This window comes from Salvia miltiorrhiza, chromosome 6 (assembly GCF_028751815.1).
Source record: "Salvia miltiorrhiza cultivar Shanhuang (shh) chromosome 6, IMPLAD_Smil_shh, whole genome shotgun sequence".
Classification (NCBI taxonomy): domain Eukaryota; kingdom Viridiplantae; phylum Streptophyta; class Magnoliopsida; order Lamiales; family Lamiaceae; genus Salvia; species Salvia miltiorrhiza.
Genome location: NC_080392.1, coordinates 7,455,670 through 7,482,071, shown reverse-complemented (window position 1 = coordinate 7,482,071; position 26,402 = coordinate 7,455,670). Strand labels below are relative to the sequence as shown.

General features: G+C 37.9%; 5 protein-coding genes, 1 long non-coding RNA gene and 2 other non-coding genes across 11 annotated transcripts; 1 reads left to right on the top strand and 7 right to left on the bottom strand.

Moving 5' to 3' along the window:
- Positions 1-136: 136 nt before the first annotated feature.
- Positions 137-2,685, bottom strand: LOC130988339 (40S ribosomal protein S3a-like). Its single transcript, XM_057912155.1, has 7 exons — positions 2,363-2,685; positions 2,195-2,242; positions 1,994-2,099; positions 1,248-1,385; positions 964-1,149; positions 635-835; positions 137-403 (listed from the first exon to the last, which is right to left on the bottom strand). Exons 1-7 carry the CDS (start codon positions 2,371-2,373, stop codon positions 311-313), a joined length of 783 nt encoding a protein of 260 aa, XP_057768138.1. The 5' UTR covers positions 2,374-2,685; the 3' UTR covers positions 137-310.
- Positions 2,686-2,945: 260 nt separating this feature from the next.
- On the bottom strand, positions 2,946-5,955 carry LOC130988338 (uncharacterized). The gene is made up of 2 exons (XM_057912154.1): positions 5,646-5,955; positions 2,946-4,254 (listed from the first exon to the last, which is right to left on the bottom strand). Exon 2 carries the CDS (start codon positions 4,203-4,205, stop codon positions 3,192-3,194), a length of 1,014 nt encoding a protein of 337 aa, XP_057768137.1. The 5' UTR covers positions 4,206-4,254; positions 5,646-5,955; the 3' UTR covers positions 2,946-3,191.
- Positions 5,108-5,198, bottom strand: LOC130991071 (small nucleolar RNA snoR1). Its single transcript, XR_009091035.1, has one exon. It is a non-coding gene; the product is annotated as a small nucleolar RNA snoR1 (small nucleolar RNA).
- LOC130991068 (small nucleolar RNA Z43) lies at positions 5,662-5,754 on the bottom strand. The gene has a single exon (XR_009091032.1). It is a non-coding gene; the product is annotated as a small nucleolar RNA Z43 (small nucleolar RNA).
- A 4,198-nt stretch (positions 5,956-10,153) lies between the features above and the next one.
- Positions 10,154-11,316, bottom strand: LOC130988337 (uncharacterized). 2 transcript variants are annotated; one of them, XR_009090054.1, is made up of 2 exons: positions 10,602-11,316; positions 10,154-10,492 (listed from the first exon to the last, which is right to left on the bottom strand). It is a non-coding gene; the product is annotated as an uncharacterized LOC130988337 (long non-coding RNA). The 2 variants fall into 2 exon arrangements; XR_009090053.1 differs by having other exon boundaries at positions 10,154-10,486.
- A 5,909-nt stretch (positions 11,317-17,225) lies between these two features.
- On the top strand, positions 17,226-19,735 carry LOC130988335 (rho guanine nucleotide exchange factor 8-like). Of its 3 annotated transcripts, none has more exons than XM_057912152.1 (7): positions 17,227-17,650; positions 17,769-17,885; positions 17,974-18,128; positions 18,226-18,300; positions 18,376-18,642; positions 18,790-19,041; positions 19,119-19,735. In XM_057912152.1, the coding sequence occupies exons 1-7, from the start codon at positions 17,485-17,487 to the stop codon at positions 19,383-19,385; spliced, it is 1,299 nt and encodes a 432-aa protein (XP_057768135.1). In that variant the 5' UTR covers positions 17,227-17,484; the 3' UTR covers positions 19,386-19,735. The 3 variants fall into 3 exon arrangements, with proteins under 3 accessions (XP_057768132.1, XP_057768135.1, XP_057768133.1); XM_057912150.1 differs by having other exon boundaries at positions 17,228-17,650; positions 18,721-19,041; XM_057912149.1 differs by having other exon boundaries at positions 17,226-17,885; positions 18,721-19,041.
- Positions 19,736-19,863: 128 nt separating this feature from the next.
- On the bottom strand, positions 19,864-24,979 carry LOC130988336 (aspartate aminotransferase, cytoplasmic). Its single transcript, XM_057912153.1, has 12 exons — positions 24,660-24,979; positions 24,372-24,443; positions 24,193-24,254; positions 24,033-24,116; positions 23,421-23,520; positions 23,210-23,330; positions 22,879-23,042; positions 22,620-22,757; positions 22,030-22,151; positions 21,788-21,882; positions 20,517-20,637; positions 19,864-20,123 (listed from the first exon to the last, which is right to left on the bottom strand). The coding sequence occupies exons 1-12, from the start codon at positions 24,714-24,716 to the stop codon at positions 20,039-20,041; spliced, it is 1,221 nt and encodes a 406-aa protein (XP_057768136.1). The 5' UTR covers positions 24,717-24,979; the 3' UTR covers positions 19,864-20,038.
- Positions 24,980-25,135: 156 nt separating this feature from the next.
- On the bottom strand, positions 25,136-25,903 carry LOC130990429 (uncharacterized). Its single transcript, XM_057914663.1, has 2 exons — positions 25,622-25,903; positions 25,136-25,546 (listed from the first exon to the last, which is right to left on the bottom strand). Exons 1-2 carry the CDS (start codon positions 25,901-25,903, stop codon positions 25,136-25,138), a joined length of 693 nt encoding a protein of 230 aa, XP_057770646.1.
- Positions 25,904-26,402: the final 499 nt, after the last annotated feature.

Genomic DNA, 26,402 nt, shown 5'->3' with positions numbered 1-26,402 from the left:
GCTTCAAGCTACCGAGAAGCTTAACTCGATGTTTGACTGAAAATTGACATTCATAGGTCACAGCAGGTACATCTAGAGAAGAACATGGCCCGTCTCTCCCAAACACAGATGACGGAGCTTCAGAGCCTTCACGAAATCAACAAAAACTTGGCCTACTTCAGAGCAGACACTCGATATAGACCGAATTTAAATTTACCTACTCCCGGAAAAACAAAATCTCTTACAAGAAACTCCAAAAACAAATATAGTATCTATTTCAAGATAAAACTAAAGCAGTAAACATGACATAAGTTCAAAACAACGCAATCTATCAGGCACCAACAACTTCAGTTGGCTCAGCAACCGGCTCTTCAGCAGGCCTATCCAACTTCGCACCAATATCTTCGGTATAGTCACCGTGCACCTATACAACAAAAATCCATTATTTATTCAAGCTGCAATGTCATATTGAAGTTAAACTAGAAGATCAGATATTCAAGGGGCAAAGTCAAAGTCAGCAATTCAAAGATGTGAAACAGGGAGGCAGTATCCAGTTGAATCATATTAAAGAGAATATTGCTTAGGTCGAATTGTTAGGGATTAGGATAATATATTACAATTAAGAACATTCTTGATAGAACAAAACATAACTTACCTCCATTAACTTGCCGAGGTCAAATTTGGGTGCTTTCAAGATTTTCACTTTTCTAATATAAACATTCTGCAAGGGGTAGATGCTTGATGTTGCCTTCTCAATTTCCTTCCCAATTGACTCGGGAATAAATTTCTGCACCAACTCCTTCAGGCTGCAGGACTGGGCCTGGTTAACCATGATCTCCCGCATCTTCCTCCGAATCTACAAAATATACAATAATATAAATACAAAAGATTGATAATCTATTGATGGTTCATGATATGAAAATTATGGACATCATATAGTCCAATAAAACTGTAATAACAAGATCTGATTTTGGAGGTATTCACCTGGCGAACTTGGCTGGTCTTTGCATAACATGTAACCTTCTGTTGGTTCACACGCTTCTTTGTGAAGGCGATGCAGAACATCCGCAGAGTGTAGGCATCGGTTGTTTTGACGTCGACGTGGCTCTCAATAAGAGATTGCCTTTTTCTGACAAGTGATCTCAGCTTGTCAGTGGTGAAGTCCATACCCTACAATTTACACAAGTTAAAAGCAGCAGACAGTTAACATCAACAATGTACTCAAAACAAAAATCAAGTTCAGATTATAATCTTCAATTCATGCATACCCAAAAGTTAGTCAGAACATTCTTTCCCTGAACATCTTCAACTCTCAAGCGGATCTTTCTGTAAGCATGATCCTCATCACCTTGAAGATCAGCCAGGGACGCCTCAACCACACGATGCTTGAGACCTTCTGACGCAATCTGACAAGAAGTGATAATGCTATTAACAGACAAACAATAACATAGGGCCATTGGATAAGGAAAAGAAACACATTTTCTGCAGAGACTGGTCACAGCTTTGCTACAACAATTATTGGAAGCAAACAAATGCATAGACTTGCTGGAAATCAGACCATCATCCACAACAGCTAATTGCTTCGTAACAATCCCAACATCTGAGAGTAGTTCAAGATAAAATTTCAACAAATAAATACCTGTTTTTGTAACACAGTTTAGACATATAACAAAGGTTTTTTTTTTTTTATCAACGAAGTTCAGTTTATATTAATAATGACAATATACTGAACTTAGGTATATATTGAGGTCCATTGATTTCTACAAGAGCCAACACAGCGTATATTTTCCAACAACCCAATTATCCAAACAAGTACAACAACCATCATCGCTAGCAAACAAGACTAACAAGCAAAGCAGACATAGCAGGAGTGACTAATTATTCGATCAAATATGAAATGCATTTATAAGGATCTGGAGTAAATTAAAGAATAATAAACACACATTCAAATTAAAAAAACAAGGTAACCATTAATCGGTATATCATGCGAAAATGATAGGAATAAAAACTGTACCTTGGTACCCTGAGTACGAGTAATTAGGGTTTTTCCAACGTTCTTGTTGCTGAACACTGAAGGGGCTTTAATATCATACCACTCCTTCTTTGCAAATGGATCGACACTAGAAGAATCACAAATATTTTATTAGCAAAAACTTCAAGAATAAATCAATATTTAGCGTAAACGAAATTGGAATAAAAAAGAACAGTGACTCACGCCTTCTTCTTGCCTCCCTTCTTTCCCTTTGAAATCCTCTTGTTCTTGCTGCATCAAAACAAATACGAAATCATCAATGATAAAAATTTCGAACTTTTCAAGCATCAGCATAGGTTATAAGGAAAGAGTGCAATGCGTCGTAATAGCAGTGAAAAGAGAGAGAGATACCCGACGGCCATGGTGGAAGAGCAGAGGTAGAGAGAGAAGGGTCTTTTTTCGATCTGAGAGAGAGAAAGGTCTGGTCTTGTTGTTGAAGATAGCAAAAACCCTAGCAGCAGCAGCTATTTATTTTTTATTGGGCTTTTGGGTACTAATGGGCTTAGTACATGGGCTCCACGACATATGTATTTGCTGAAATTCAGGTGGGCTGATTATTCTTTTGATGCTTATGTTGGAACTGACCAAGATGATGTTGTTTCCTATAATTCTTAACTATAGTTTAGTATGGACTCGATGTTTGCATTTGAATTGGAGGCCTTTACCGACTTCTTTCAGCAACTTGTATTGTCTCTCACAGATTCTTTAAGATGGAAACGAGATTTTCATAGCTGCCTTGATTTGGATATCAGATGCTTTTCACTATTCACCAACCATTTCAAACAACACCGTCTAAGTCAGATTAATGAGATCGTCGCCGTTTCCTATTACTGTTAAAGCCGAGTTTTCCAAGAAAATCCCAAATCCTCAAAAGGGAGAATTCTTTTACCAACCTTTTTCAAAATGAGGTAATAATAAATCACACTTTATACCATTTCCCAAAATCGCAGCAACAATTACTCATGAATAATCAACTTACACTTTTCATTTACAAATCATCATCCCATACTCCACCCTATATTACAGTGTATCGAGAAAGAAGAAAAACAAGTATTTGTAATTCGGCTTTAAGAAGGAACAATACAGCAATTGAAGGAAAAAGGTGGTAAAGCATAACTAAACCAAATATTATGAAATACAACAAGGATGCCAGTCCTTGAATCTCCCTCCGCTTGCCGTATCACTCGTTGTTCTCGGGCTCATTTAAGCGTCTTCTGACATAGCGCCTCCTACGAGTGGTAGTTCGACCACTATCAGGAGATTCATTACCCTCCTCGGCTGAATCAGCTTCTTCCCCATCATATGTCTCACCCCAATGTCTCAGTGATCTTCGCACGGCCACTTGAGCACGAGCTCTTGAGGTGCTTGATCTTGTAGAGGAGTTTCCTGGACGAATAAATCGAACAAGGAAAAACACAGTCAGCCAACCACCCTCGTCAACAGTTAGTGTGCTTTCACTGCTCCTCTCTTCTCCTATTGAAGATTGAAGAGTACTAAGTAAATCTCCCAAATCCCTCTGCCGTTCTAATCTCCTCCAGTTATCTTGCCTCTCGGGATCAGCATCCGTTGGCCTTACAAGGGGATGTACAGCTCTTGCATGCTTTCGGAGATCTTTGTATGTACCACTGAAATCGCACGTCTCACAAGCACAACTTCTTGCTTTCGCATTCATGAAATAACGAGCCGAATCAACAACTGTCCAACCATTTATTTGGCCTCGGCAAAGAGGGCAGAGCAGTTCTGGCTTTACTGGCTTATCGGAAGGCTCTGCGAGCATGGACAATGATCCATCTAAATATCTCTCCCCTTCCAACTCGGGCATAGCACCTTCTGATAAAGGTGGGGCAGACAGCAATGGAGATGTCAAGTCCTGTACATCGCGATCTCTCAGTACCCCTGCTGAAGAATCATTGAATGACTTCCGAAACTGGTCAAAGCAATTTGAGTGGCGGTAGCTTGTGTCACACATAAAAGGTCGGCATCCTTTGTCATGTGACGAACAGATAAGTAAAATAGCATTGTGTGGATGTTCCATACAAACTGGACATCGAGCTTCTTCCCATTCTTTCATATTCTTCTCATCTTCTAGGGGGTTTATTGGCAAGAAATGTTTAGGACAACCAGAGCTGCAAGGGAAAGGGGATAGCGTTGACCTATCCATGGACAAAGAACGTTCTCGTCGATCTTTAGGCATGTTAAATAATGACAGCAGGTCAGCAACAATAATCTTTACTTGTGAGCAGCTACAAAAAAAATTGAATCTAGTTAGAGACAAATTGCAGAATTAAGTACTCCAAAAACATGCATACCAGCTGATGATAGCACTTGATATGCAAAAAGCAATAGTAATGCAATATAAGTTCACTTTGAGATCCAATTGAGATACTATGTTTTAATCACAGTGAAACAAATCATGCTTTTACTACAACTAACACTTATCTCTTAACTATTTGCCCAAAGTACAACTACTACATAACAAATGATACGCTTTCAGCCACTTAAACATGTCGCAAGCATTGAGACATGTATTTTTCATACTTTTCTTTACATGTAAGAGAAAGCAGCTAAGATGCCAATTACATATGTCGAATCATTGAACAAGATGAATTACAGCAATTGCACATCAAGTCCTTTAAACGAGTCTGCCACAAATTACAAAAACTAGTTCTACCTTGTAATGCTTGAAAAACAAGGAACAGACCCAACTTGGACAAACAAAGATAATTCTAAGACAAAGAGAGTTGCAACAAATTACAAAAACCAGGTAGCAACAAATTCTACTCTTCATTTGAGGAGACTCACTGTTCAATCTACACATAAAGAAGACGCCAACAAACATCTCCAGATCCCTAAACCCTAAACGCAACATACAATATTACCCAAAACACTAAAATCTAATCTCGTTTCATCAGAGAAACATGTGCTCTGAAATGTACGCCATACCTTATCAGATCACTAAACAAACATGAATAGAAAAGGAGCACTCAGAACTTAGCCATTATAATTTATATAATGAAGAAAAGAACCCAATGGAAAACTTGCAAGAAAAATACAAATGATAGACAATTGAAAAAACTTAGATATGTAAAATGATGGGGCTCAGAGAGTTGCTTTATCTGCTCATAGAAGAGCCGAGGCTCTTCTCATACAAGAGGTGTCAGAATAATTAGCAACGATCATCATTGCTACACATCAAACGAAAATATTATCTTTGACACACTAATAATTGATCCTATTGTAATATGTTCAGCTCATGAACTGCATACAAGAAACAAAAGGGTGTCCATTGCAGATGCATATTTGGGTCAATTTCAAACAATGGAAACAAAATCCCAACCCAAAAGAAATCAAATTATATTCGACTGGCTCAATTATCTACTGCTGAAGTGACAGATTGTATAAAATGCAAAGTTAAACATCTCAGAGGCAGACAAATCTACGATCCCGAACAACCAAAATGAATTTCTAAAGAGATGGAATTAGAAAGATCCACACATACGGTCAAAATGAAATTCTAAAGAGATGGGATTAGAAAGATCCATCTAATGCGGTGATTTAGACAAAATCGACTAACAATGAATTCAACATAAAAATATGAATGAAAAATAAAAAATAAAAAACAAAAAGAAATTACCTTATAGATAAAAGGAGGAATCAGTTTACGGGTGGCTGTCTAACAGGATGATCGGCGAAGCACATAAATACGCCATTACGGCGACCGAGAATTATCACAGTTGGTCGCCATAGCAGAATAGTAAACGAATTCAGAGAAGAAAGAATCGATAATGGGTGTGTTGCGTTGGCTACTTATAGAGAAATGCAGCTGCTAGGGTTAGCAGCGTGCTGGCGGCGCATGGATTTAACGCTTACGTGTTTCTCCTTTCCCGTTTTGTTTATTCAATATTCTACACTTTTGGGAGGTCGGAAGAAAATGAAAATGAAAACGAAAAAAGATTAATAAACTTTAGTTGATTTATATGCTTGATATCCATAATGAATATTAAATGAATGAAATTATAATTTTTTATTTAATTTTATTTTTATGATTGATAGTTAAAAATAAAATTTAGGAATATAATAAAATTATATTATTTTATTTTATTAATTTATATTTTATATCACTTTCAAAATAAAAAATCTTTTATCTCTAAATTTTCTCTCTTCTCTCATTTTTTTTCCTCCAACTTTTCTTTCTCTTTTTTCTTTTTCCTGTTTTAATTCTTTTCAAAAAATCGTTAACTTCGATTTATAATTCAATATGAATGTTAGATTAAAGATTACAAGAAAATATTTAATTCGATCTAGAAATTATAAAAAAGTGAATCTAAAATTAATAAGTCATGTTCGTTTAAAGTGTCAAAATTAATTTTTGTTCGCTCTCATTTATCTCTAATATTGAACATCATACTCTTATTTCATTTTGTTTTCATTTGTTGGTGAAAAAAAAAATAAGTAGTTACCATTTTTTTTCTTTAAAAAATTTATATACAAGTATTTGATTATAATTATTTTAAATTTAAATATTTTCAAATAATACTCCCTCCATCCCGCTATTCAAGTCTCATTTCTTTTCAGCACGTAGATTAAGGAGAAGCAAATTAGATGATTTAAGAGTGTGGTCCACATGATTTAGTTTGTGTTTAAGGAATAATATTATTTCTAATTTATCATTATTAAAAGACTTAATTTTTTAATTTATTTTTATATAATCTGTAATTTTATTTATTAAATGGACCACACATACCACATATGACTAACACTGCAAAAACCCACATGCAACTTCCTAAACCAAACCAAATCCCACACGAGATCGCCAACAACCAGTAATTGTAAATGAAGATTATGGTAGATCTCACCAGAAAAAAAACCAGGGAGCATGGTTTTCAACATCAACAACACGTCATCACTCATATCCCTGTGTTGCCAGTTTTCCTTACACAGAAAAAAAGAATCAGGGTAAGAAATAGGGTTTCCAGTTGAAACTGATACATCACCGGAGGAAGAACTAGGTGTAGACGAACTAGGGGTAGACGAAATCAGTTTACCTTCATGGATCTCAGCCCGGCGACGCCAATCTTTGCATCCATCTTCAATCACCAACAATTGGATCCAAGTCTCCAACTCAACCATCCATTCGAAATCGTACTTCTCTGCGTATGATTTCGACATTGAATCGGTGGAATCCCTCAGAAAAATAGATGAAAGAGTATTATTCGACCAAAGGCAACGAAATAGAAAACGGGAGAGAGAGAGCTTAAGATTTTGACGGAGTTAAATCACAGGGATTCAGATGGGTGAGAGCAATTGAAGGTGAGAGACGAATGCAGAGGAGCGGCGGCTGAAACCCAAGAAAGTCGACGGCGGAGCGTCGGAGAATCGGAGAGGCAGAGCGCCGATCGCGATTCGAGAGAGAGAGTAGTTTTAAGGTTTCTGTATGCGGCGGACTCAAATGGAGAGAAAATAGGAGAAAATTAAATGAGGGGGGGTTGAAGTCCGGTAGGTGAGAGTTTAATTAGTGTGATAATTAGTGATCTCATTTAATGTCATCCCCTTATTATTTTCTTTTTAGGAAACGGGACATTATCGGTAGGACAACCCAAAAAGGAAAACGGGACTTGAATAGCGGAACAGAGGGAGTAGTACTTTTTAATGCAATTAAGGATAAGAAAATTTGTATTAATTTTAATATGAATTTATAAATAAAAAATTAGTTATGTATCTTAAAATTAAAATTTAAAATATTATATAGATTTATTTAAAGTATTATTATATTTTTCTTTTTATATTATTCATATTTTTTCTATTTTTTTTAATTATTTTTGGGCTGTTTAAATATGAATGATATAAAAAGAAAAATATAATACTTTAAATAAATCTATATAATATTTTAAATTTTAATTTTAAGATATGTAACTAGTTTTTTATTTACATATTCATATTAAAATTAATATAAAGTTCCTTATCCTTTTTTTAAAATAAAAATAAAATATTATATCCCTTAACATGGCATCATTTTTATTACAATTCACAATCACTCAGCTACCGCACAATTCACAATCACTCAACTCACAATTGCGCCGCACACAATGAAGTTCACTCACCTGCTCACTCAATCCACAATTGCACTCAAACGACCGCACACAATGAAGTTCACTCAGCTGCTCACCACAATTGCACTCATCCCGGGGTCATACGCCTCTCAATTTCCATTTGCAAGGTCAATTTCTTGTTTTGATGCATATTTTAATAAATAATTTTTCAATGGATGTAAAAAATGATGATATTATTAAACTCATATAAATCTAAATTTAATATTGAAAAGGAATTTTAATTAATTAAGCATAACCTAAATTCATGTATAATTAATTTTGATTCCAAGGATTCTAGTATTAGACAAATCCTTTATATTGTAATTCTAAATTATTAAATTTATAGAATAAAAATATTAATTAATTTTAATTCCAAGGATTCTAGCAAAATTAAACTTCTGATAAAATTATCAAATGAATCCTTTAAATTGTAATTCTAGAGCATTAAATTTACAAAATAAAAAAACAGTTATAACTAATCTATCACTAACTTGAAACTAACCAACTAATGAACAGTGGTTGCAGCTATCGAGCTCCAACTGTTGAGCTATAGGTGTTTAGCTTTTGTTCTTCACTTGTTCTGTGCTATACTTCAATAACTACTTAAATTTTATATGGTGCTAGGTCTGAGAAGGGAGGGCATCGAGCTCCAACGGTCAGAGTGTGTACTGACGGGACCTTGAAATAGATAAAATATCAAGATGGAAGAATTGATCACTACCCTCGAGCCGGTGGTTGGCTCCGAGATAAAACAACGCATAGGTTGATCAAAGCGTTTTGCATTAATACTTACATGGCACATGACTCAAAATTACTCGATGCAAAACTAACGGAACACCTAGGGGCTGAATGGGGTGTACGGTTGGCGGTCGCTGCCGGATACAATAGAATAGTTTTGGAGGTTGACCGCTCCGAACTGGCTAAGAATATTCTACAATGCCTCAGGGAAGGTGCTCGACGTCCAGGGAAGTGTCTCATTCTTCACATTTCTGATGTCGATCTGTTGTACGAGAAGGTATCGGCAGGGGCGGAGCTAAGAGAACGTAGGCCCTATGCGAATTCTTAAATTTGGGCCCTTTATTTGTAGTTGAAAAAAAAATTATAAACTAAATTTTTGATTAAATAATAGTACATTTTTTTGTCAAATTATTTAATAAATATATAAAAACTTAGTCATGCTCTTATTAATGAAAATAAAAAATATAATTAAAATTTTGAAAGAAACTACCTTACTCTAAATTTTAGAAATTATTGGAAAAAATTTATGAAAGTAAGAAATTTTAAAAAACACACTAAAAATTAGAAGCTTGTTCAATTTTGTTAACAAGAGAAGCTTGTTCAATTTTAGAAAACATAATACTGGGGCTACCTTAGAAATTTTAAGAGAGACTAAAAAAAATCATTGAACCTAAAGAGAGAGAGAGAGAGAAGAAAAAAAAAAAACGCATTAGGCCTACAAAAAGTGCAACAACAAGGAATCGAACCCAGGACAAAGTAAAAATTAGATATACTCTTTGCCACTAAGCTATAACATAGATATTTATATTATAAGTGTTGCAAATATTATATTTAATACATGTATGAATTTATATATTTTGAAGCCCCTATTTTTTCAGGGCCCTGTGCAGTCGACCACCCCGCGCAGGGCCCAAAACCGCCCTTGGGTATCAGCTATCAAAGCCAAAAAGGTAGTGCATGAGAAGAAATTGGTTGCGAGAAAAAAAAAAAGTTACCTTGCACAACCCTCGAGAAAGAGTATAACAACAAAAGGAATGCACGAGTTAACGAGTTATCTTATAGAACATTAGATAGGATGTTTTATGTCCAACCTAATGGAACTCAAATATAGATTGTACAATTGATTTGTGATAAAATACACATATTTAGTTAGTTAACATAATTTATGATAAAGTTCCTTATCCTTAATTGCATTAAAAATTATTATAATTTCAAATTATTTAAATTTAAAATAATTATAATGAAACAATTATGTAAATTTTTTTGGAAAAAAAGTAACATCTACTTATTTTTTGGCCACAAACAAATGAAAATAAAATGAAAAAAAGAACATGATGTTCAATATTAAAAATAATACAAAATATCTTAGACATTCAAGTGTATCATACATCAGGATTGTATCCTGCCCACATTGTTGACCCTGACCCATTTGTATTAAAATGAAAAAAATCTACTCTCAATCTCTCGCTCCATGTCTCTGAGAAAGTAGCTGCCGCCTCCTCCGACAACTCTGACTACATCTCTCTCTCCCTCCCTCTTCTCCTCTTATTGTAGTTGCTGGATAGCCCCGATGCGGCGGCGCTGCCGCCTGCCGGACCTGAGAATCACGAACTGAAGAGCTAGTAACTCTGCGCTTTTACATAAATATCTGGAGCTTACAATCAGCAAAGATCTAGTTAAAAAGGTAGGCCAAAAAACAGAAACCTCGAAGAAGAAGAAGAAGAAGAAGAAGAAGAAGCAACAACTACTAATTTATTTCATACTTGCGGCGGCAGAGGAAGCTCAACGGATCATCCTCTGCTAAAACGATCGGAAGCCGGCATTTCCACCACCGTCTTGGGCGACGGATGTGGTGGCAAGTGGACTCCGCCGCTGTTTTTTTTCCTGCGGCAGGCAGCGGAGGAGGGGTGAAGTACTAGCATCTCCAACGCGGTGTTGAAGACCCGCATCGATCCAGGGCGATGGAAGAAGCACTGCGTTGGAGACCTCGGCTGGGTCGAAGCCGGGGCGAAGCTACAACGCGGGCCGAAGGCTTTGGTTGAGAGATCCGTGCGCTACACGCACACGGTTTAAATAAAAAAAATGAAACAAACCTGGGGAAGAAACGAAACTTTAGAGAGAGAAAAAAATTTAGGCAGGAAATCAGTTGCAGAGAAAGGGAAAATTTCAGGGAAGACGATGGGGGAAGAAAAGGGTAGGTGGGTAGGTGTTCGACTTTTTTTAAAAATATTTTTAATATGTTTTGTTTTATTTATTATTTTTGTTTTTTGAGTTTGATTTGATTTTTTATTTTTAAAAATTTTAAAATTCTAATTTTTTTATCATAATTTTTATTTTTTTATTGTATTTTAATTATGTCTTTAATTTTATTTTAATTATTGTAATTTTGAATTTTAATTTTAATGAAATTTGAAATTTAAAAATAAAAGTGTGGAAATATAAATTTTGTGAAAATGAGATTTAAGACTCATTCTAAGAAGTAAGACCCAATGCATTGAAAATGAGTGGGTCTTAGATGGGGACCACCATCTAAGACCCAATGCATTGGAGATCTCTTAATGTGACACCAATACCTGGAGAATCTTTATAAATTTCGTATCTCTGCAAGTTGGGGTATGGTGTATTTCTAATTTTGAGAAATGGGATTGATAGAAAATAATAATTCTTTTATTTAATTTAGGGTTAAGGTGAAGATAGGCCCTTATAGCGTATTGCTCCTCATACTCACTGTGTGTGCAAATAGGCCCCCAAAGTCCGAAAAATCGATCAATTAAACCCGTTTGACTAACCGCTATTAGTCAAACGTTAGTCAATGGTTTTTTTTAACCCCAATTTATTTATTCTTTCAATTTCTACCCCCAATTCCAATTTAGTCACTCCTACATCTTCCTTGGCCTCTCTTCTCTTCCGGCGGTAATTGCAGAATCCGGCACACCACATCGCACCCCAACCGTTGCCTCTCCGCTGCGAGCCACCTTCCGACGGAAATTGCAGAAGTCACTCCCTCTTCCCGCTGGAAACCTGCCCCTTCCGGCAGTTCCACACCATCGATAAGGAGCTCTATGCCTCCCTCACCCGCTCTCTCCGCCGCGACCCAACCGAGTCGGTCCTCTCCTTCCTCATGTGGCTCGAGAAGGAGTGCGCCGACTCCACCCATCAAGCGCGTCTCCTCCCTCCTGCCACTCCTCATCAACGCCGTAACCGATGAGGCCGTCACCTGCATCAGGTGCGTCGAGAGCGACGACTTTCTCGCTGGAGGCGGGGTCAAGCTCTTGTCTGAGCTCCTCAACTTCCCTGCCGGCGTCAGCCTCCGCTTCCTCCACGACAACCGCATCACTGTGCTTCGAGGTGTCGCAAAGATCATGAATACCGTCTGCTAGTGCGCCTTCGGCGACCTCTTCCATCGCGATGTAAACTCGGATGTGACGGTAGCGCCGAATTTCATGGGAGAGGTGACCGGCGGCCTCGTCGCCGCCGGAAGAGAAGAGAGGCCGAGGGAGATATTGACAGTGGCTGAATTGGAATTGGGGGTAAAAATTGAAAGAAGAAAGAAATTGGGGATTAAAAAAAATTTACTAACGTTTGACTAACAGCGGTTAGTCAAACGGGTTTAATTGATCGATTTTTCGGACTTTGAGGGCCTATTTGCACACACAATGAGTGTGAGGAACAATACGCTATAAAGGCTTATACTATAGGGGCCTATCTGCACCTTAACCATTTAATTTATAAGTATATATCGATTTCTCTTCTCATATTTTAAGATTTTGTATTGAAGGCATTTCCAATCGTTTGTACCATTGTACATTAATTTTAAGGGTAAATGCCTGTAAATTCATAACGTTTACACGGAATTGGTTTTTGCTCTTATTTTAAAAAATCTGTCTCTAAATACATAACCTTTCATTTTTGTCTCATTTTTGTCCCGTGATCGGTTTTGTTTTACGCCGGCGCCGGAAATGACACGGTGACAGCCGAAATTCTCCACTTGAAACATTTATGACATGTGAAAAAAAAAATTCAAATCATTACACTTAATTTGTGACTCGTTTAAAAAATTAAGTGTGATGAGCTGAACAAGACGAAATTATAATTAATAGAAATGACGTACAATCACATGTAAAATAAATTATTTTACTGTATATTCTCTTGTGAATGTAAATTTTTATTTCATTTTATTTATATCAATATTTATTATTTTAATATATTTTTTGAATTAATTATTGAACATTCATAAAATTAAATATATATATATATATATAAATTTAATATAAAAATAATTTTAATTAATTAAGTATCACATAATTTATCGTCATTAAAGAACACGAACAAAAAGAAGAGATGATTGATATGAAATTCATGTTCATTTTATAGATTCCATCTTTACATAAATAATTTTATAGGTTCATTCGAACAAAGTTAAACATCATATCTAATAAAACTGATAAATAAATCATCTGTATTGTAATTCTTTTTTTTTTAGGGAAAAACGGAGATATATTATTCAACACATGAACATGGGACAAGGAGATGACCCACCACAAAGGACGGGGGTTCATTCCAGACATGATGTGTAATGATATCTCGCGCAGCCTTCGCTAAGCAGTGAGCGATGACATTTTGTTCTCTCCTAACATGACGAATCCTGAAGTTCGGCAACATCCGCAGCTCAAGTCAACAAGCATCAGCAATAGAACCAAGCTCAAGCATATTCCGGTCTCCTGAGGTGATGAGGTTGCACGCTTGTATACTATCATTTTCGATCCAGCCTTTGACAAATCCTTGCTCCTTAATCCAAGAAAGCGTCTCCTTAATGCCAAGAAGCTCTCCTTCCACAATACTCCTACGCCCAGGCAATTTTTTGGATTTGCCAATCACGAAATGCCCCTCATGGTTTCGAATGGCAACACCAATACCCATGGACTGATCTTCCTCAAAAAATGCAGCATCAACGTTACATTTGAACGACCCCTCCGGAATAGGGTGCCACCCCGCGCAAGAGGTCACGACCTGCTGCCTCTGCGTCGTATGTTGACGCATGGACTTCCAATCACTTCGCGCCACAGCAGCTCGTAAGATGGATCGAGAAGACACCGGAAGTACATCCTGCCAAACCATCGCATTCCTATCTCTCCATATTTGCCAGAAGAGCATGCACACCTTAGCTTTCCGTTCATTGTCAGAATCTCTCAACAGCAAAGAGAAGGCCTGCTCAAAGGATTCGCAGCTGTCAATAATTCCATAAATATAACTCTGAAGGCCTCCCTGTCTCCAACAATCTCAAACCCACTCTTACAGATAGGGCATTCCCCCCCTACTGCAACACCCCGGGAGAGAAGACGTTGCTTGGATGGAAGATTATTTCTAGCAGCTCTCCAAAGGAAATGCTTTACTTTAGGAGGTACATCAATTTTCCAGAGGCAATCCCATTGTCCCTCTACTTTGTAGGTGGTATCCAAAGTGAGCGAACTTGCTAGTTTGTAGGCGGATTTAACAGAGTAGATACCGTTATTAGAATAGTGCCAAATCATTCTATCTGGGCCAGCGTTCGGAAGAAGCGGGATGCTCATGATATTCTTAAAATCAGCCTCGCCAACAATGCTCTTGAGCAGGTCCACGTTCCATCCATTCATCGTTTGGTTCATCACCTCATGCACACGGAGATCATCAAGGAAAATAGGGCCAGCTGCAGTTACTCGGAACGAATCCCCATTTCTGAGCCAGGGATCCTTGAATACACGGACCTGCGCACCATCTCCGATCCGCCATCTGATACCGCGGCGGAGCAAATCTTGAGTCGAACAGATGCTGCGCCAAGAAAAACTAGGGCTATGCCCAACTTTAGCAGCAAGGAAATCGGTATTCGGAAAATACTTCGCTTTAAGCACACGACACACCAACGAATCCGTGTCAGTTAGAAGGCGCCAACCGGTCTTGCTGAGCATAGCAATATTCATGAGGTTCAAGCTCCGAAAGCCAATACCTCCCAGTTTTTTATCAACGCACATCCGCTCCCACTTCATCCAATTGATACCCTTGCCTTCACCACTTTTGTTTCCCCACCAGAAGCTATTGAGCATCTTCTCCATCTCAGCAATGAGACTAATGGGAAGTAAGAAGACTCCCATGCAAAAGGAATAAATAGCTTGGCCAACACCCTTGACAAGAATTTCTTTCCCAGCTTTAGACAATTTTTTGTTGTTCCAACCCTGGATTCTGTTCCACATTCGATCTTTAAGGTACTGGAAGATCTCTTTTTTTTTCCGTCCCACGAGAGAAGGTAATCCAAGGTATCTTCCAGTGTTAAGAGGCTGATAAACTCCAAGGATCTCTGAAATTTCCTCCTTAGTTGCTGCAGTCACATTGGAGCTATACAAAATCCCAGACTTCTGAAAATTGATAGCTTGTCCCGAAGCTTCTTCATAGCAAGCCAAGACATCCTTTAGAGCGTTACATTCATTTGCAATAGCACGGCAAAAGAAGATACAATCGTCAGCGAACATGAGGTGTGAAATAACCGGCCCCCGGCGCCCTATTTGAAATCCATGAAGATTTCCCCTAGCAATCTCGTGTCCAATCATAGCTGAGAGGCCCTCGGCGCATAAAATGAACAAATAAGGAGAGAGTGGGTCACCTTGACGTAGCCCACGTCTAGGAGTAATCGGGCCCACTGCTTTTCCATTAATAAGAATGTCGTAGGAGACCGACCGAACACACATCTGCATCTAATCACGCCACTTGTCACAAAAGCCTAGGCGCCGTAACACAGCATCAAGATAACTCCAGTCGACTCGATCGTAGGCTTTGCTAATATCAATCTTGAAGGCAAAAGAACCAAACTTGCCTCTGGTCTTCCTTTTCATCGAATGAAAAATTCTAAAGAGTAATTCTAAATTATTATATTTACAGAATAAAAAAATAGCAACGTATATGGAGTTCCAATAGACACTAATACTTAGATAATTATTAAAAGAGTAAAATTTTGAAGTAGCCAAAATGAAGCATAAAACACAATTTATGGCCACACATTGAAAAAACACAAATTTTGGCCATTTTTATTGATTTGGACGTTTTTACGCTTAATGAGGCGGACCGGGTAGGATCAGGCACGCGGGTCGCGTGCCGGGTCGATTAGTGCCATAAGTGCCAAGATTTTACTTTGGTTTTATTTTGGATTTCCGTTGGCACTTATGGCACAAATACAGAAACAACAACATCATTTAAACCCTAAATGGAACATCTAAACCCTAAATGGATAATCTAAACCCTAAATGGAACATTTAAACCTCAAATGGATAATCTAAACCCTAAATGGAATATCTAAACCCTAAGGGGAAGTGTGCACTTATGGCACTAATAGTGCCATAAGTGCCATACGTGCAGCACACAGATCGGATCAGATCTGCCATGGCTGAAATCGAAGGAGGCGGAGATCAGATCTGCCGATGGAGGAGGCGGCACAACGATCAGATCAGATCCACCGCCGCCGCCTCATCAGACCAGATCTGCCGCCGCCGTCTCATCCTCTACTCCGACGAATTCTGCCCAGGCGGCGCACTGGAGAGAGAGAGAGAGAGGGAGGATCTCCTCCACCACCGCCGCGAGAGCTCCGACGAATTCTCCAAACTCGGCGCCGCTGCCGCGCAGCCGCTGGAGAGAGAGAGAGGGAGATGAGAAAGAGAGAGGAGCCGCTGGAGCAGAGAGAGGGAGATGAGAAAGAGAGAGGAGCCGCTGGAGCAGAGAGAGGGAGATGAGAAAGAGAGAGGAGCCGCTGGAGAGAGAGAGAGGGAGATGAGAAAGATAGAGGAGAGAGAGAGAAGGGTAGAATAGTCATGACATACAAAAAATGGCCAAAATTTATATTTTTTCAAATGGTGGACAAAATTTGATGTTGTATGTTGAATAGGGCCATTCGGCCCTATTGTTTCTTATTAAAATATAAAACATAAGCCATAAGATATTTTTAGATTTATTATATATATATAATATATCAAAATTAATAGAATTGACCTTGTATATATGTACTAGGTATATAATAGACAAATCAAAATTTGTAATAGGGCTATTTTATACTAGGTATTGATTTACGTCTCATAGTTTGGTTTACATGGGGAAAAAATTGAATATGTAATTGATAACTCGTAATCTAAAAGTAGTTCAAAATATAACCAAACATTATACTTAATTAAACTTAATATAAATGATGATTATCTTCATTGTTTTTGAAAATCCATCTCCAAATCGCAAACTCAAACTTGTGAAGAGCTCTCAAATGTCAACTCTCTATAAACACTTTGGTTTAGGACCATTGTTGATTTGTATAAATAACAGAAAAGAGAGAGAGAGAGAGAGCAATGCATGGAATTGGAAGAAGTGTCGGTTGGTTAGCTATGGATGCTTTCCCGGGCTTCTTGGGCATGCTCGAAAAGCTGAGCCATTCATTATTGTATGTGTTTCTCTCTCCATTTTAGAAACCTGCTGCTAATCAGGTCATCCAATTGCACCCCTCCAAAAAAGAAACAAGTTGGAAAAAACAAAATCAAATCGATGTTTTCCTGGCAGTAGTCTGCCATAGTTTGTCTGCAAATGATTGGAAGGGAAACTGTTGAGAATATATATTAAGTAGAGAGAGAGAGAGAAATTAAGATGCAAGCATACAGCAGTGAAGAACAAGAAGATGGAGAGACTGTTGAATCTATGGAAGGTGAGCAAGCAGAAAGTGTTAGTGAGAAGGAGAGCGCCTGCGTTGTTAGTAATGGGGCAGCAACAGAGGCAGCAGCAGCAGCTCCTGCAAAGAAGAAGCAAGTTTCAGGTGTTCCTCACATTCTGTTGTGATTGCATACATCGATTTATTAGTAAAAGAGGCGACAAAGATAAAGATCTTGAGGATCCTTGTCTGAATTTGACGTTGCTTCCATTTTTTGGTCTAGAAATGGACATGATGAAGGAGAGGTTTGCCAAGCTGCTCCTCGGCGAGGACATGTCCGGCGGCGGCAAGGGCGTCTCCTCCGCGCTCGCCTTGTCCAACGCCCTCACCAATCTCGCCGGTACTACCATTCATTCATATATTAATTATTTTCATTCCAGATTTCATCACATCATAACCTAACCTTGTGTTTCATTGCACGCATGCAGCATCTGTTTTTGGAGAACAATGTAAGCTAGAACCCATGTCTGAAGACAGGAAGGCAAGGTGGGTGAGAGAAGTAGGATGGCTCGTCTCTGTCACTGATTACATTGTCGAATTCGTTGCTTCTGAGCAGAAAGGAAAAGATGGAACTAACATGGAGGTAATTTCCTTTAAAAAAAAAACAATATAATTGTTTCTTGCTTTTCCTTGTTTGCATTACATATCCAAAATATCTTCTCCTTGTTTGCAATTGCAAGATAATGGTGACGCAGCAAAGGAAAGACCTCTTAATGAACATCCCAGCCTTGCGCAAGCTTGACACCATGCTCCTTGTAAGGAATCTAATTTAATTGATTAACTAATGTGTTGAAACATGCATATGATTAATTAATTTGTAATTTTGTTAGGACACTCTGGATAACTTCAAGAACGAGCAAGAATACTGGTATGTCTCAAAAGATGCTGAGGAGTCTGAGAAAGGGTTTCAGAGAGGAGATAAATGGTGGCTGCCTACCATCAAGGTTCCCCCAAAGGGCCTCTCCGAAGATTCCAGAATCTTCTTGCAGAAGCAGAAGGAATCCGTCGTTCAAGTCCTCAAGGCATCCATGGCTATCAATGCTCAGATTTTATCAGACATGGATGTCCCTGAATCCTACATGGAAACCCTTCCAAAGGTCTCACCTTCTTTCCAACCCAACCTTTCAATCCTTTCCAATTACCAGATGTCTTCTTGACTTTTTGTGCTCTTGTAGAATGGGAAATCAAGCCTAGGTGATTCAATCTACAAAAGCATAACTGATGAGGTGTTTGATCCTCAACAGTTCCTCTCAACCTTAGACTTGTCATCTGAGCTCAAAGTGGTTGATATCAAGAATAGAATTGAGGCATCTATTGTAATATGGAAGAGGAAAATGAATCACAAGGATGCCAAGGCTTCATGGGGTTTCACAGTGAGCACAGAGAAGAGAGAGCTGTTTGAGGAGAGATTAGAGACAATCCTGCTCCTATTGAAGCATCAGTTTCCTGGTCTTCCTCAATCTTCACTTGACATAACCAAAATCCAGTACAACAAAGTAGTACTAAACTTCCCTTTTTTGTCTCATTAAACTTGTCTGGGACTCACTATGGCTTTTTGGTTGTGTTGAGGTAGGATGTAGGGCTAGCGATCCTCGAGAGCTATTCAAGAGTGCTGGAGACGTTGGCCAACACGGTTATGTCACGTATAGAGGATGTTCTCTATGCTGATTCCATGGCTCAAGAGTCTGCCACGGGGACGGCACCAACAGAGAGCAACATCCCGGGCACAGGAGACGAGCCGGCTGAGAAGATGAGTTGTGCTGCAAACACACCCACTTCAAGGACACTCTTGGATTTCATGGGGTGGGGAGTTGAGCCTAATGAGGCACAAGTGAAATAAGAAAATTTGTTGTTATGAGGTTTGGGGAAGGAATGACAAGTGTATTTTGTAGTTCATCTTTATTTGCATGAGGTGAAGCTGATGATAACAGGATAAGGAGATGTCGATTACTTGGAAAAATGGTTTATGTACACAAGATTGTTGTATAAATGTTTGATATTGTACATAGGGTGATGTTCTTTTTCTTTTTTCTTTTTTTTGGGACGGAGATAAGTTGAAGTTATAGAAATAGAGAGCTGTGTGAGGGAAAACCAAGGCTGATTAGGATGATTATGAACTTCTCTGGAGGACTGTGTCATGACTACAAATAGATACCACTTACGTGATGAAATACATATTTTTGGCATCAAGGTATGGTCTAAATTATCATCATAGTATAGTATAACTAAACCAAATTTCGCCGAACTTCCATAGCTACTAATATTTATATAGTATGTTAAAACTCATACCAACAAATATGGAAATGGGAGAAATACCATTGAGGGTGGAAACCATACCATACGGGCCCCTGGTTTTCAATTCAAGTAGAGAGAAATCGTTCAAAATAGTTTCATGGTATTGTCATTCCAGTCCCATTTCAGCTTATTCAACCAACAGTAAAACACGTATCCACTGCTCAAAATCGCTCGAAAGGATCCCCTTAACCGATTGTTCTATGCAGCTTTGGTAACAGCAGCATGTATAGCATCTGCAAGATGAGGAACTGTTCTTGAACTGAGACCTGCCATGCTAATTCTCCTGCAAGCACAAAGATAGTGAGAGAAAGACAAAGAGACAACTTTCACCATTCATGATTCATTTTCCATGCAGCTGCAGCACTCAATAGTAAAAAATTCAAGTATTAGATATGCACAAATATGGTGACTGCAGTTTCCACAGAGTAAATTGATGCAAGTTAGGGTGGTGAAACCGTTCAAAATTCTTTCTTTACTATCAATACCTAAAGGCTAAATCTATAATATTTGTGTTGAACTAATTACTGATGCTAACATCACCTTTTGCATTTAATATAACACCTTCCTGCTTGCACCATACTAGTTTCTCTCACACAAATTACCTCCACCCAGCCCCAGCCCCAATATTTAAAAATGACCAATTATCAGGTGTAGATGAAGAATTTGACTTCCTTACCCATCAGATGTCATGTAAATATGAAACTCCTTTCTCATGAAGGCAACTTGATCACTGTTCAATCCTGTAAATGTGAACATCCCTATCTGTTTGATGATATGGCTCCAGTCACCCGGTGTCCCTGCCATTAGAATAGAACACCACTCGCATTAGCTTAGAAACCACCAATCGGATTGAAAAGAAAAAAAGAATAAAAAACCAAGGTGCATAAATATTTAGATTTAAATATATGTGGCTCTTGTACATAATGATAAAATTAGCGGCCAACTTCGCTACTGTTTAGTATTTACAACAAAATGCTAACAGTAGTCAAGGTTCTTATTGAATATCACACTATATGTCTATATATGCGATCAGAACCTACTAGCATTTGGACATGGAAAACTTGAGATTGTAATTGCTATAAAAAGAAAAGAAGAGATAGATGCACAGACATAAGGTGGACGGATACCGAATTATGTGGCTGCAAGTGTAACATATAATCATATACAGTCTAAGATTCACAAACATATCAAAGCATCCTCGAGCATAACAGCTTGTTTGATATGATATCTTCATCTGGTTCAAGGATGGAAACTAAATTCATATACTCTCTCCGTCCACGAAACATCTTTCTCATGGGAGTGGACACGAGTTTTTAAGAAAAGCTAGTTGTATATTTGGTGAGTGGAGAAGGGGTCCCACAAATTCAAAAAAGTAATGATAGATTATTAAAGGATTAATGGGATTAGGTGCTTTATTTTAATGACTAATGGCTCAATTAAAATAAAAGGTGGAGGATCCATTAGTGGCAATATGTGTAAATATGAGGGAATTGTAAGGGTCATTCTCATTGGATCTCAACTCTATATATTCTCATTGAATGAGATAGAAAGGTTTAAGACCTTCATAGGACACTGGAAAAGTATCTTGAGTTTAAACTTCTATCAACTTTTTCTATCATCAGTTTAAAAGAACGATAGCATGGGCACAGTTTGTGCTCTCATCTAAAAGGAAAATAAAAATGGGCTGTCCATGCTCTCATAGGTTACCACAAGTGCTTGCAACTTCTACCTTTACAAACAGTTTGTGCATTCACAATTTTCCATTTTCCATGTCAGTAAGAGTATTAATCTTCTTGGTTTTGAAGGCAATGAATCAATCCTTATAAGATATGTACAAGATTAGTCAACAGATATCATGTTTATCTGACTCCAACTTTATAACAAGTACAAATAACTATAAATGTATTGCATGGTCAAGCAACGATAGAAAAATGTTTGCCATCTTACCTTTGGCTTGCAAAGCCTCAAAAAGCTGATGGCGCATGCTGATAATCCTATCAGCCATGGCTTTCAGCTCAACTGTCCATTCTGTATACATGTCCCTGCACGAATATTCATGAGCTTTAGGATATCAGGAACTCAAATCAGGATGTGAGTATTAAGCAAAGGACTTGAAGTTATCATTTGGTCAGTTCATAAAGATAATAAAGCAATTTTCTTCTAATAGAACGAATGAACAAGAAAGATACCCATCCTTAAGTATAGCAGCCACAATTGATGCACCATGAATAGGAGGATTGGAATACATGGGCCTGATGACCAATTTCAACTGGCTTTCAACCCTAGATGCAACATCTGCACTTTTGCATACCTGTGGACCAAAATGAGGCTTCTTCATCAATTGATTAATGAGTGAAAAGAATCTAAGTGAAACGAGTTGGATTTGAATTACTTCATAACCCTTAATGTCTGGTTCTGTGGAGATGGATTGAACATAATATTCAAAGATCTATTAAGAACTTTAAACTAGTTTTCAATTCAAATTTAATGGTTGGGTGATATAAGGAAACACAAAAGTGATTTGCAGAATATTACTCGTCCTTCCTCTTGTCCTTTCCTACTTCTTGACAAACTCCAAACTCTCATACTCATCAACATCCCAAGGACACTGCATTGAGCAGCCCCATTTCGTAAAGCATCAATTTCAAACTTTAAATAATAACATTTTTTCAAGGTTTAATCAGGTTGCTAATCTATGTAAACAAAGTAGTCTAGTAGCAGTTATAACCAAAGGCATGATAATAATATTAGTGCCCGCAAGTTTTGGCGTGGGACTCACAATACTAAGTGCACCAACTCTTTCACCATACAGCCCCATATTTTTAGCATAGCTCTGCGCTGCAAGGCATTCTCCCCCATCAGCAACAAACATCCGAACAGACGCTGCATCTGCATCAAGGCTCCCACTAGCAAAGCCCTATATAACGAAATAATGTACATCAAAGGCATGCACATTTAAAATGATAATCCAGAAGACATCATTTATTTGGAGTTCCAGGTTATCAGAAGCTAGAACTGGTTACATCATCCATGCCCACCTGATAAGCACTGTCGAAAAAAGGTAATAATCCTTTTAATCGCATCAACTGCCTGATTTGCTCCCACTGATCAGAGGTTGGATCAACACCTGTTGGGTTGTGAGCGCACGCATGAAGAAGAACTATTGCTCCAGATGGTGCATTCTGAAGGTCTTCCAACAGTCCTGTGTAGAGAGGTGGGTGTCAAACAAATACAGTATATAAATTATATGACTACCATCTCAAAAAATGTACAAGAAACAAATTATCAATATCTTGACTTTTCAAATTTAGAATTTCATAATCTACATTAAAACAATATTATAGGCCCTGTGATAAAAAGAGTCAGAACCTGAAAAGTCCAGGCCCCGAGTACTTGGATCATAGTATCGATAAGTCTTCACTGACAACCCTGCTAAAGTGAAAACCTTGGGATGATTTCCCCATGTCGGCAACGGAATGTATATAGTTTTCTGGAAACAACAAATTAGACAATTTTATTAATATGGCGTCATATTTGGAACATCTGACAGAAAAGATAAAGTGAAAAGGATGTCACTTACCTCATGATAATGTTTGGCCAGAAACTCTCCTCCAACCCTTAATGAGCCAGTTCCAGACAAACACTGGACAGTAGTCACTCTATTCTCCTGAATGGCAGGACTGCGTAATTGCGAAGACAACAAAACAAATCAATCTAAAGCTAGAAAGGTTACTTCAGGAGGACTCTGCATTAATAAGTTCCCTCAGCTATTTACTTGAACCTGGCAGATGTTTAGTTATAAAAAGGAAAGCAATTTGACAAGCCATGCGTTCTTACAGGAAAATTTACACAGAACTTTGGAGTATATGCTTCCAGAAAGGGATGAACTTAATAAAACCTAAAACTGAAACTTAGGAGTTCAAAATCTATCACGAGCTATCAATAGAAGTGCAATACGTTTGTTATTACAGATTTGAATAAAGAAATCATCAATCTAATTAGTATATTTATGCATGCTATTCTAAAACGACATCAAAAGTATTTAACTAATATCTTATAGAATCTTGACAACACATACGTAATTCCTCTTCGAAAGAAAAGTTTTCAGAATTCATCAGGGCCCAACAAAATCCGAAGAATTGTTTTATTCAATAAAATCCCGCAACCTCAACTAAATTGCAGTTCCCCATACCTGTCAGCTCCAAAAATGAGCTTGGCACTCAATTTGTTAAAATCTGCGATTCCAGTAATTGGAAGATATTCTTTCACACGAGATCTGCATAACGCGAAAACGAAACATTAAAATGCTTATCTCAGCCTATCAAAAAATATAGAAGCATCAACAAACTCACTGATCATTCACAAGCATTTGCTCCGCCTTCCTCACTACATTGAGAACAAGAGGTTTTCCTTCCTGCCATTTACCAATTATAAAGCTGAATATTCTTCAGTAATTCTCCGCATAAAATTTGTATCAATTCTTCCATATACAAAATGCTTGATATCCTATAGATGAAATACAAGTACAGACCTCGGTTCGATAAGCTCCGACGCCTAAATTCAACTTAACCGGGCTTTGATCTTTGTTATAAGCAACAGTTACCTGTTTCAATCATGATCAGAGATCCAAACATATCAGGCTCGTACAAACAAAAAAATAGTAGTATAAAATAAATCGAGCTTCATATAACCTTGTCACGCTAAATCAACTGCATGATATTGGAAGCAAAGGATCACAAAAGGACGAAAACTCATTCAATCTAACTCGGATCATTCCAAAAAATTACGTGGCAATTGATTGAAAATAGTAAGAGATTACCCCTAGAATTGGATCTTCGGGAGCCTGTACGATGGTGGCGAAAACGGAGTCGGACATTTTCGGAGGAATTTGTGAAAGTTGAGAGCGACTAAATTAATGCTGTTTATTGCAAGTATAATGAAGGTTGAGGTTGAGGAAATGATGGGGAAGCGTGACCAAGGGGAAAGTAAACCGTGGGCACTGCCGCTGCTAGAATTATAGTACCACTAACTTTATGACTTAGTTTTGGAGGTTTTTTAGGATTTAAACAATAACAAAATGAGTAAGTTTACGTTCCAAACATACAAAATGAATAAGGGAATGATGTCTGGTTTTGTAAACCCCATCCAAAAAGAATTTCAGCCCTTATTTTAAATGATTTGCACATGCATAAGACCCTCCATCATTCATGTCATCGTCTTTTAGATCTTTTAGGTACTCCATACACTCTTGCACTAGGCTTTCTTCAACTTGTACAACATCTGGTAGAATCCCTGCTATTTCGAACTCTTTTTGTTCATATGAGGGATTGTGTAGTTGGTATCCCCTTTAGCTTTCAGTATTTCATGGTAACAACCCCGTAGAGTGAGGAATACATGGTTTATTTTATGTGGTGGATACTCGAAGTATGCTTCGACTTCGTGCACATTTTTTAGTAATTCAGCCACATCCGTGGCTGGTTTCTGGTCTTTCAAGCTTTGAATAGCTCTAAAGAAGCCAAGATCATTCACATTGATGTCCGGAGAGTTTGCAGGTTGGCAGACCAGTTGGAAATTAAAACCATCTGCTCTTGCAACTGCTAGAAACTCCGAATCATCAGGTTTGATGTGTGGTTTAGCATTGTCTTGCTGTATGAATATGTCTTTGCTTGCAAATGCAGGCCACTTGGCCTTAAAAACAAGTAACATCTGTGGAAATAATTAAAAAGCTAAATGATGAATGGAATCAATAAATTCTGATAGCATAACATAGTAAATGCATACCTTAGTGAGCATGCAGTCCCTCGTGATGTTCTGTGTGATGTTTTGTATTAGTTTGGTTTCCATAGTGCCTTTTGTTCTATTCTTGGAATTTCTTTTGGCTGCCTCTTCATTTGTGAATGGAAAAATGCCCAATTTTTCATCAAAAAGCACATTCCCCTGTTCATCTATGATAGGGCGGGCAATTGCACTCACAAACATGATTTTGGAAATACTCACAAACATGATTTTGGAAATAAACCTCTTAGATTTGCAAGTTCTATAAGGTTCTTTCTCACCCGGCATAAGGTAACACCTATCCTTATTTTTGGTTAAGTAAAACCACTTTTCGTCTATGTGTATAGTGTTAAACATTATTTGAAATTTCCTCATTCTCATCTCACTTACTGCACTAAGCTGAGATAGGCTCCATTGCAGCCTTCTTACTTTTTTTTGAGGTGTTAAGAAGGGCTTGATGGAATTGGTATGTGGTCTAAGTTCCTTGGCTTTCACCCACGTATGAATAAGTGACTTACTAACTCCTAAAGAACATGCCATCACTCTAACTGATGATCGTTGTAGTACACTTAGGTTTTTTACCTTTTCTGCATCAATTTTTCTTTTGTCTTTATGAATTGATCCTTTCTTCATATTCTTCAATTGTATAGGTATCCCGAGGGCTTGCTGCGCGGCTGCTTCTTTCCAGATTGTCCAAATAGTCTTCAAGCCTGTATTGAAGACGTTGGCAGCTTCTTTCTTGGCGACGTACTTCAATTTACCGTTCGAACTGCGTTGCAACAACCAC

Excerpts from the sequence above, each read along its gene's own strand:
- LOC130988339 (XM_057912155.1), bottom strand. Across the intron at positions 2,100-2,194 it reads AAGGGAGGCAAGAAGAAGGC|TGTCGATCCATTTGCAAAGA; the intron begins GTGAGTCACTGT and ends TGATTCTTCTAG. Across the intron at positions 836-963 it reads AGACCAGCCAAGTTCGCCAG|ATTCGGAGGAAGATGCGGGA; the intron begins GTGAATACCTCC and ends TATATTTTGTAG.
- LOC130988338 (XM_057912154.1), bottom strand. The coding sequence starts at position 4,205 with ATGCCTAAAGATCGACGAGAACGTTCTTTGTCCATGGATAGGTCAACG.
- LOC130988335 (XM_057912149.1), top strand. The coding sequence starts at position 17,516 with ATGGAGAGACTGTTGAATCTATGGAAGGTGAGCAAGCAGAAAGTGTTA. Across the intron at positions 17,886-17,973 it reads CGCCCTCACCAATCTCGCCG|CATCTGTTTTTGGAGAACAA; the intron begins GTACTACCATTC and ends GCACGCATGCAG. Across the intron at positions 18,129-18,225 it reads AAGATGGAACTAACATGGAG|ATAATGGTGACGCAGCAAAG; the intron begins GTAATTTCCTTT and ends TGCAATTGCAAG.
- LOC130988336 (XM_057912153.1), bottom strand. The coding sequence starts at position 24,716 with ATGTCCGACTCCGTTTTCGCCACCATCGTACAGGCTCCCGAAGATCCA. Across the intron at positions 24,117-24,192 it reads CAAATGCTTGTGAATGATCA|ATCTCGTGTGAAAGAATATC; the intron begins GTGAGTTTGTTG and ends CGCGTTATGCAG. Across the intron at positions 22,758-22,878 it reads TTTTCGACAGTGCTTATCAG|GGCTTTGCTAGTGGGAGCCT; the intron begins GTGGGCATGGAT and ends TTCGTTATATAG.
- LOC130990429 (XM_057914663.1), bottom strand. The coding sequence starts at position 25,903 with ATGCCGGGTGAGAAAGAACCTTATAGAACTTGCAAATCTAAGAGGTTT. Across the intron at positions 25,547-25,621 it reads GGGACTGCATGCTCACTAAG|ATGTTACTTGTTTTTAAGGC; the intron begins GTATGCATTTAC and ends TTATTTCCACAG.